The sequence below is a fragment of the Alligator sinensis genome, unplaced genomic scaffold, assembly GCF_000455745.1.
Source record: "Alligator sinensis unplaced genomic scaffold, ASM45574v1 scaffold432_1, whole genome shotgun sequence".
Taxonomy (NCBI): domain Eukaryota; kingdom Metazoa; phylum Chordata; order Crocodylia; family Alligatoridae; genus Alligator; species Alligator sinensis.
In genome coordinates, this window is record NW_005841998.1 from 1046046 (window position 1) to 1056440 (window position 10395).

General features: G+C 41.5%; 1 protein-coding gene and 1 pseudogene across 6 annotated transcripts in view; both read left to right on the top strand.

The window, feature by feature from the left end:
- CCDC88A (coiled-coil domain containing 88A) overlaps window positions 1-10395 on the top strand; it is a 209248-nt gene that overhangs the window by 99287 nt on the left and 99566 nt on the right. For all 6 annotated transcript variants that reach the window (XM_006021570.3, XM_006021573.3, XM_006021571.3 and 3 more), the window contains exons 8-9: window positions 1496-1665; window positions 5886-5967. In XM_006021570.3, coding sequence (XP_006021632.1) covers window positions 1496-1665; window positions 5886-5967 — 252 coding nt within the window. The remainder of the gene's footprint in view (window positions 1-1495; window positions 1666-5885; window positions 5968-10395) is intronic.
- Window positions 7963-8106, top strand: LOC112549933 (annotated as a pseudogene).

Here is a 10395-nt window from a genome sequence, read left to right on the forward strand (position 1 = left end):
CCCCACCCCTGATCCCACCTGCCCCTCCCCCAGTTTATCTTAGATTGGGCTCTTGTCACCTATGTAACCACTAAGATTGGGTGGCAATTTTTAACTCATCTAACCTCTTGAACTTCTCAGTGTAATGTCTATGCACACCCATCATCAATACAAGTTAGAGATAATTTTGGAGAAGTGAATTATATGGGAAGTTGGCAATTCTGGAAAGGCTTGTATGATTTCACAGAGCAAGTGTAGAATTGTAACCTTGAAGAGAAAAATTATATTTTATTAACTATTACCAGCCAAACAATAAAATACATTTAGAAGGACAGTGAAATTGCTAGTATTGATGTTGAAAGAAATGTTTTGAAAATAGTTCAGTTTTGTATGTAGCTAAACAGTCTAACTATAGCTTTTTAACACTTACTTTCCTCCTTTCTAATTCACTTTCCTTGTTTAGCATGTTTCCTCTTTGCATCTTTTCTTAAATTAGTCCTCAGTCTTGCAAAATGAATGTCTTTAACTTAATGCAGGGGTGCACAACCTCCAGCCCGCAGGCCAAATACAGCCTGTGGAGCCATGGCATCTGCCCTGTGGGGTGAAAATTTGGTGGCAGTGGGGTGGTGTTCATTAATATAGTCACCCTTCCCCCACCAAATTCTCAAACCCCAAGACCTGCGCAGCTGGTTGCAGCCAGGCCTTGCCTCCTTCCTGTATCTGGATCAGGGACAGGCTACACACCTTTTCCCTCCAGGGCCAGGTTTGGAGCCAAACCATGCCTCCTTTTCCCCCACAGAGCCAAGCTACGCCTCTTTCCCCGTGGGGCCTCCCGCCAACCCGCGTTGGGGTTGGGCCATGCCCTTTTCTTCTGTGGGGTCACGTCACACCCCCGTTGCCCACATGGGGCCAGGCCACACCACCTTTTCCACATGGGGCTGGTTTGTGGCTGGGCTGCCCCACAGCACCCCTCCGTGTGGCCAGATGGTGCTTTCTGTACTGGCTTTGGTGTGGGGACTACCGGTGGGATCCAGCCAGAGGACGAACAGGGCACTGCCCATCCAGCCCACTGGGGGGAAAAGATTGAGCACCTCAGACTTGATGCATTGGGAGTTGCCCCATAGGGTATAAAGTTAAGAATGTGTAAGTCTTTCTGGGATTGGAAACTTTAAAATGGGGCTATGTTATTTTAAAAGTTTTGTACAGGACAGAATAATGGTTCTCTACACTTGATTGGAATATACCTCAGGCACTAAGACAGCACTGTTAATAATTCTGTTCAGTTGTATAGCATCTTTTATGTGATGTAGTATCTTGCACCATTCACTCATTTTACCTCAAAACACATTAGATGGTAAAAATCATTATCTGCCTTTTTGGAAGACCATCCTAATTTATTTTTTGTATCATGTCAATTTTTGGCCTTCTATAAAGGTTTCCAGCTATAAAAGGTATTTGTTTGTTTGTCAGAGATAGAAACAGTCTGAAATAATGTCTTTTATGATTTATTTCTTAGACTATCATAGAACTCTCAGAAGAGCGGGACTGTCTTCGTTTTCTACCTCATGCATCAGCAGCACAATCACCTTGTGGCTCTCCGGGCATGAAACGCACTGAAAGCAGACAGCACTTGTCAGTGGAGTTAGCAGATGCCAAAGCAAAAATAAGAAGACTTAGGCAGGAACTGTAAGTATATATTCAGTGGAAAACAAACCTGATTGTGAAAATGTATTGTTGGGTGTTAAGTGTTGCTGAAGACGCACAATATATAGTATTCTTTATGCAATATGTCTGGTTTAAAAATATTTGCAGTTTTGAAATCCATTTTATAACTATTCCTGTTATGATAAGATAATCCCTAGACTGAAAATATTAATAGGAGAGTAGCTCTAGTTCCTGAAGCATGTTAGAATGTGTTAAAGGAATCTATTGATGATGTTTTTACTAGAAAACACCAGCTAAATAAAGGGTGACCTCCTTGTGTACACTATGGTCATTTTGTGCTGTGGTGATACAGTGGAACGATGACAGTTAAATGCACCCAAGAGCATGTCATGGAGCTTCCTTAGGGTTCCCAGGTATGTTTCAGCAGTCTTGATGCATCGTGTAGGTCAGTACTTACACTGGTCAGTGGTTGCCCATTTAGTGTAACTGAGTGATTTCTCTTATTAGATAATTCAGCATTACCTTTCATTTTACATATTACACCAGTATCATTATTTCAGGCCCAGGTACTTTCTTTATCAGTAGTGAGTGTATCTAATATGTATAGGTATCCTCTTGTAGAGGAATATTCTGACCTTAGCTATTGAGGCCGTGTCCAGGAATTCTATTTCTATTGGGAAAATTGTTGCTATCCTGGTAAAAACTAGAAATGTACATGCATTCACTCAATTTTTCTCAGGGAAAACGTACCCCTTTTGGTTGGAAGATCTTTCAGGTGTCAGCGTTGAAGGTCTCCCTGCGAGACAGTTTCTCTTGCAAGAATGAATGCTTGTGCACTTCCCTTCCAGTCTGGTCTGGGAGAGGAGCAGTGGGGCAATGCTCCCTGCCTCTTAGCCAGACCATGGACTGCCTGTTTTGGAGAGTGGACTGGGGGTTTGCCTCATTGCTCCCCTCCAGGACTAGTCCAGGAGCAGAGGGGTTGGGAGGGGAGCAGTGGGGCAATGCTTACGTCTTACTCAAACCGGGGTCAGGAACTGGGCTTGAAGATGCTGGGTGCAAACTCAGCTTCTGGCCCTGCTGGCTTCCCATACCATCTCTGCTTCCTGGCTGGGGAGCAGGTGCAGGGATTGCAAAGCTGATGTGGCCAGCAGTTGGGCTTGGGGAGGCTGTCTCCTCTTTGCTGTCCCACCACCCTACTGGGCAGTGGGGTAGTGATTTAAAAGCTGACGGTGAGAAGTGGGCTTGGAGAGATTCCCCCCACCCCAGTTTCCATGTCTCCTAGTTAAATGCTGTGTATGCGACCCAAGTGGGCAACACTCGGCCCACTGGGCCAGGAAAGACCTCCCTGAGGCAGTGGGGCAATGCTCCCAGTGCTTACTCAGACCAGAGTACCTTCCCCAGACTAGGATCACTAAAGTTTTGGGAAGGCTCAAAGGATGAGGGGGTAATAGCAAGCTGAATGACTTCTCTGAAACATTTCTAGAAGTGGAAATTTATCATTCATGTTAATGGCCTGAGGCAGTAGGACAAAACAGAATTTGGTGTTACAGGCAAGTCAGGAAGGATAGGTGGAAAACACTCGCCATTATAGTTTCCACACGGTCCCCATGTTGAGTCACTCATTCTCCTACACTTGCTTGTTCTTCTTCTATCTTTTTAATAGTTTCCATCTCTTGCAGCCCACAAAGAGAAGTTTAAACCTTAAGCCCCACTGAAACTCCTGTTCCACTTGAAGCATGGTTGTGAGCCTGGCTATAAGGAAGCACGTTCTGAGCTAAGTGGCAGGAGCATTTATTTAGAAGAAAGTTTAAAAACAACTGTGTATGTGCGCAATTATTCAGAAAGAAGCAAATAGAGAATCTAGTTTGAGGGCAGAGTTAAAACTACCGCCTGCCCCTAACCACACTTTCTCCATTTCTTTCTTTCAGATAAATCATGTACATATACAGTTAGGATTAAACCTGTTAGGATGAAATATATGCAGCCGAAGATTAGTTATGTGTAATTTAAAGGGATACAATTTCTCCATGTACACTAAACAACTTGTATTGTAGAAAGTGTACCTAAGAGTTTATCCCAACGTGTCTGCTGGAGAGAGAAAACAGATAACATTTAGAGTTGAATAAGCCACATTTATTAGATCACTAATCTGCTTTTATAGAACTCAGTAGACCAGATCATCTAAAATTGACTATGCTAAGTATCTGGTTGATTCATTCAGCAAACTCCCTCCCCCACTACATTTTGGTCTTCATGAAGATTAGAATAAAAAGATATGGCTCTCATTTTCTGATGTCTGTATTATTATGTGTCTTTTGAAATGAGCCCGCCCAGGATATTCTATAAACAGCTGCAGCAGGAAAATTAGTGAAAAAATTGCTGTTATTAGTTTGATTGACAGATAATAGATAGCCTAAACAGTGAACACTGCAGTGTTCTGTATAATTTAGTACAATCCTCTCTAGTCTGTAGTTGAAGCATGCAATTAAGACCACAGTGATGGCTCTGAACATTGAACATTTTGCACTGTATTTGAATTTAATTTGTAAATAAATTTCCCTGAGGCAAAGAAATATATTTAAAATTCTAGACCACTTTAAATGATTAAACCATGCATAACACTTGGTACCATATACTACGTAGCATTTTTCATTTTAAATTATGAACGTACAAATAAATTCATATCTTGAGCCAAAATAAATAGTTATGAAAAATATAACCTATTTTTGGTGGAGGATCTTCTTTTCTTAATGTGCTGCAATAGTGAAATTTCTTAATAAAAAAGTACATAATATTTTGCTCATGAGATGTATTTTCTACATGATGCACAAGGAATTGCAGAATGTAATACAACATCAGTTGTAAATTTGTTTTGGAAAGGACTCTATTCTATTCATAACAGTTGCAAGCCTAGTTTGTTCTACTAAAATCAAGCTACAGGTTTTTATTTTAAAAGATAATCTTCTTTATTAAAATATTAGTGAGCTGTAAGAGAGGGGGACCATAGTTATCTATTCTGATGATGTTACTGTGGAGTTTTCATTAATTCTCTATGGGCACATCTATACATCATCCTTCTAGTCACATGGGTCTACACGTGATCACCAGTTACATCACCATAGCAGCACACTGTTGCGGTATGGCAACGTGTAGACACCCTCTATGTGGATTCTGGAAGTCTGTACATGGGTATGTCTTTGGCTGTTCTTATGAGTCCTGATAGAGCAGTGAAAGATTGGCCCCTGAGCACATGTGGAGCCCCACTGATTTAAGGAACTCTGCCCTGGTACAGGACCTATCCAGCTGGAATTTATTTTAAGACAGGAGCCTTTATAAAAGAACAATGCTATTCTAGTTGTTTATTTTAAACAAAAGTTTCTTTTGGTTTTTCTTTTTAGATTGTTATTTTAATTTTTTTTTAACTGGTGCTCCATGGTAACTCACTATCGTAAATTCTCTTGTAATCTACCCCTTCTTATGTTTCTGTCTTCTTTCATTAGACATTTAAAATCTTAGCGTATTCAGTAATACAGGAAGATATAAGAATGTATGAGTTCAAATGGAAACATTTTTTTAACTTTCAAGTGATATATTTAGTTATGGAGAAGCAGGGTATTTTCCTAGTTTTAAAGTCATTAGGTTACATTTGGAAAAAAAAAGTTGCTAAGCTGTATCCTGTTATTCTAGGTAGAGGCACTCAACTAAACTTAGCTGACTGAAAAAAAATGATTATTTTTTTCCAAAAACACACCCATCTAATTGGGACCACTTACAGATATTCATCAATCAGAAATTTAAGGTTATTGCATGATGTTGCTAAAAGAAGATAATATTCAGACCATTTGAATGGCTAATTGTGTATTTTCATATCTTAATTTGTTTGGATTTCTTTTAGGTTTAACTTATTTATTTTCCTGGGTGTGGAATGCTTGTTTTTGTCATAATTATAATATACCTGTTGTTTTCTGCTCATACAGTTCTGATACATATTGACAATATTAAGTCCAATATACCACAGATATCCACAAATATTATTTAGATATTTCTAAATGTTGCAATAATATTCAAATATTTTTCTGTATAACACATTCATTAAAATATTATAGATTTTCATCTATGGTTCCTACACAACATGGTTATGGATTAAATAAAGAAAAAATAATATAAATATTAGCAAAGAAAATAATGATTTAGTTATGTGGGATTATATTACTTTAATAATATTCTTTTGTATTTTCAAGTGAGGAAAAGACTGAGCAGTTGCTGGACTGTAAACAAGAACTTGAACAGATGGAAGTTGAACTAAAGAGATTACAGCAGGAGGTATGCATCTTGGAAGCTATTCTCTAAAGGCAGTTTATAAGAAATTTACCACCACAATAATAGTATTAGCTTTCTTTTTCATTTTATACAATTTCTATATTGTTCTTTGTTTAATTGCACACTTGTAACTGTGAACTTGTATAACTTGAACTTTTATTAATTGATCCAGTGAGTTTAATCCACTTAATTATACAAATTCTCTTTTCTCACTTTGCTGTATATTCCTATCCCAAACTATATCTTTCTCTGACATTTTCCGTGAATGGGTATTTATAGAGGTCATCTTGAGGAACTCCATTAACCTTCACTTTTTATATAACTTCAGTTATTCTTCAGGATGACTGTATATAAAAGTGTTTCTGGGCATTCATAGTTAACCACAGTAGATGGAAGACATTTCTTTTTTCTGTTGTGGTGGTAGAGCGAGAGAGGGGAGAGGTACAAACGCAGATCTTTGTTGGTGAGGGGTAACTTTTGGATTCTGTTGACAAAATGCCAGCATAGTTCTGCCTTAGGAGACAGCTAGAGATTAATAATAGTTTGTAAAATTAATGTAGATACAAGGGGAAACTCAACAGAAATCTTTCAGATACAGATTTATATTGTTCAATATGTTGGAAATGGGATGGGGAAACATAGCTTATTAGTTACATCAGGGGTTCTCAAACTGTGAGTCATGGCCTCCCGGGGGGTCACAAGCAACTTAAAAGGGGGCCACAAACTTCCCACAGAGTACGCGGAGCAGTGGTGTGTGGCAGCGGGGTGGATGATGGTGGCAGCTGCTGCGTGCGAGCTTCCCCTCTCCTGCCGCTGCCATCCAGCCCTCGGGGTTACAGTATCACAGTTTGAGAACCCCTGAGTTACATGAATACAAGACAAGGTTTTTCCCCCCTAATCGGCATGGGGGGGAAAGCCCCTTGTCTTAAAATTTCATACAAGGAAGTCTCACAAAATAGATAGTCTGTCATTAAATTGCTACCAAAAGCAGCATGTATTCAGCAATGGAAACCAACTGTGAAGCTGTATACATTCAGCCAACACTGAAAATGACTATAAAACATATGGCCCACATTGGACAGACATGCTGATGGGAACCTTTTTATTTTTGTATGGTGCTTAAAAAAAGGGGCAGGGTGAGAGTGATATTCCCTGTGCAGGTTGCTGGCACTGGGCCTGGAGGTGCTGCCAGGCTGGCACCGACCGGGTGGGCCAGAGCTAGCCCTGACACCCCTTCCACACCCCCCCACCCCCTTGGTGCCAAAAATGTAAAAGTTCAGATGACAAAGTTCAAAGCACAGGGACATACAGAAAGACCTGAGCAGGGGGCTGCATAGTGGAGGACAGGGATAGGGGTGGAAGTGCAACTAAGCTGCATGTGAAACATGAAGCCAGCTAAACCCGGTGCTACATTTGACCTTAGTCAAAAGGGCTGAGATACTGATGGTACCCTACCACAAGGATAGGGTAGTGCAGTCTATCTGAATAAGACATATGGTAGTGCCTTTTAAGCACAGTTCTCCTCACCATCAACTCTTCTTAAAGTCGTGATTAGCCACAACATTGCATATATTTTGACTTCCTCTTCACTCCAACATTGGAGCTGCTCTTTTCTTACCGATTTCCAATGATTCCTGTTTCTTCACCAGCCTTAAATGCTTGGCAGACATCATAAAACAGAGCCCCAAATAGTTCACCCAGAATCCTTCTGTCACTCCCTCAGCCTGTTGCATGTGATTAGTATGGCCCTGCCCTCCATGAGGTGAAGCCAGACTAGGTTGCCCTGTGCCTCGTCTGCATGTACATTTTTGAAGCATCCTAGGGCTCATAACAAGAACACTTGGTTCCAGTCACGAGTGGGGGCTAATTAGCACATGGGTCCTTTGTGGGGGGTATCTGGAGTACACACACATACTGAGCAGTGCTGAGCCATGTCTTGAAATGCTCTTGACTCTGGTGGGGCCCAACCCAGTGAACTATGTGGTAAATCTCAAGCCTTTGCCTTTGGAGCAAGGTAATTTTTCCAGGGTGAGGCCTGTCCTTTGCATCCAGGCAGGCTGACCCCTGAGAGTTTCCCTAAATGTAGGAAACTTGACTGCATAATTTTGTGGCAATGGGAGACTGCTTTTTTGCTTTTCCCCCTAGCTTGCTCCCTGGCTTTTTGGCTAGGAGCAGGTGAGGCTAGGAGGCATCCAAACCTCCGTGTCTCTGGGCCCTGGGCTTTCATGTAAGATGCCTGCCACTGCTCTGGGGAGTATGTGAAGCCCTGGACAGATGGGTCTGGACAGGAGGATGCTTGCCCAGTGGTAGAGCCACACAGACTTGAATGATTTACCTCTGCTCACTCAAAATTTGGAACATGACTATTGGGTTTTGCCCAATAGAATTTGGATCTGATTAGGCCCTTGAAACAAACAAAAAAACCTGTACTACAATAAGTAGGTATCAAAGTGTTGCTCAAAAGTGTGTTCATAGAGTACCTGTGCTGAAACTTGAATAAATTAAAAAAAAAATAAATTAAAGTAGCATGCATCAATTCTGGATGAACTAAGTGCATTGATACTATATGTAAATTATTACAGCCATATTTCATTTCAAGATTATTTTCAAATTTTCTCCCCATGTCCATGTGCTCAGGGAGAGCAGAGTCTGACAGTAAGGAGATGGGGAAGGGGCTGCAGGGTAAAAAGTTGGGAGAAGCAAAGGTACTACCTGATTGGGGGAGGTCCCAGATGATTGGAAAAGGGCAAATGCAGTGCCCATCTTTAAGAAAGAGAAGAAGGAGGATCCAGGGAACTACAGACCAATCAGCTTCACGTCAGTTCCCAGAAAAATTATGGAGCAGGTCCTCCAAAGAATCAATTTTTGAGCACTTGGAGGAGAAGGTGATTAAGAACAGTCAGCATGGACTCACCAAGGGCAAGTCATGCCTGACCCAACCTGATTGCCTTCTATGATGAGGTAACTAGCTCTGTGGATGCGTGAAAAGCAGTGGACGCAATATACCTTGACTTCAGCAAGGCTTTTGATACTGTCTCCCACAGCATTCTAGCAAGCAAGCTGAGGAAGTATGGGTTGGATGAATGGACTGTAAGGTGGACAGAAAGCTGACTGTATTGTCTGGCTCAATGGGTAGTAATCAATGGCTGACTGGCAGCCAGTATCAAGTGGAGTGCCCCAGAGGCCGGTCCTGGGGCTGTTTTTGTTCATTATAATAAACATATATAATAATATATCCAGGATTTAACTGGCACTTCAAAAAAGGTGTCCATCCTTTGAATTATTATGTAGCCCTAAAAGAAAATGGAAAATGGATTCAGCAGTATCACCTTTACATTGTCTTATGTTCCTCTTAAGGTTGTTGCATTATATTTAAAAGATTTTGCAAAATATGTAGATAGAATGAAATCTGGAAAGTCCAAATGAATGAAAAATCTCATTAAATTCATTTTAACTGAGAGAGAAGCAGAAGTTGACCTTTACTGTGGTGACACAGGTAGTGATAATGCAGAGCATGAGCTTCAGCAGAAATGACCTATCTCCTGCTCAGTAGTACCTATTGGCTCAGTCTTTTCAGCTTCATAAATTCATAGACATTAGGGGCTGGAAGGGACCTTGCGAGATCAAGTTCAGCCCACCTGCCATGGGCAGGAAGTCTGCTGGGGCTAAATGATCCCTGCAAGATAAGCATCCAAACATTTCTTGAATGAGTCCAGAGTAGGTGCTTGCACCAGCTCTGGGGGGAGTCTGTTCCAGATCTTGGACACTTGGACTGTACAGAAGTTTTTTCTTGTATCTAGCCTAAATTGGCCTTCTAGAAGTTTGCGGCCATTATACCTTGTTATCCCTTGGGGAGCCCTGGTGAACAACAGTTCTCCCAGATCCTGGTGCACACCCTTTATATACTTACAGGCTGCCACCAAGCCCCCCTGAGCCTTTTCTTCTCCAGGCTGAAGAGTCCCATGTCCCTCAGCCTTTCCTTGTAAGGCTTGCTCTTTTGGCCTTTGATCATGCGGGTGACTCTCCTTTGGACTCTCTCAAGCTTAACCACATCCGTCGTGAAGTGGGGAGCCCAATCCTGGACGCAGTACTCCAGCTGTGGCCTCACTAAGGCCGAGTAAAGCGGGAGGATGAGTGAGGAGTAAGCATAGATAGTCAAGTGTTACTGTTCTTGGCCCCAGGATTAGTGTTGCCCTCCTCCACTTTATTTTCTATCCCCACATTTAAAAAATAGTGTACTGAAGTGACTGTGTGGATGCAGGGTTCCTTCTTGAGAATATCAGCCTTATTCTCAGTATGGTTAAAATTCCCTTACGAGTACAGACCCAGACATGGTTCCATGGGGAGATCCCTGTTCTACGATTCATTAAGTTGTTCTTTGCCCTCTCCTTGTTCCTTTTTCTCTGAAACTTAGCAGCCATCTGCAGATCC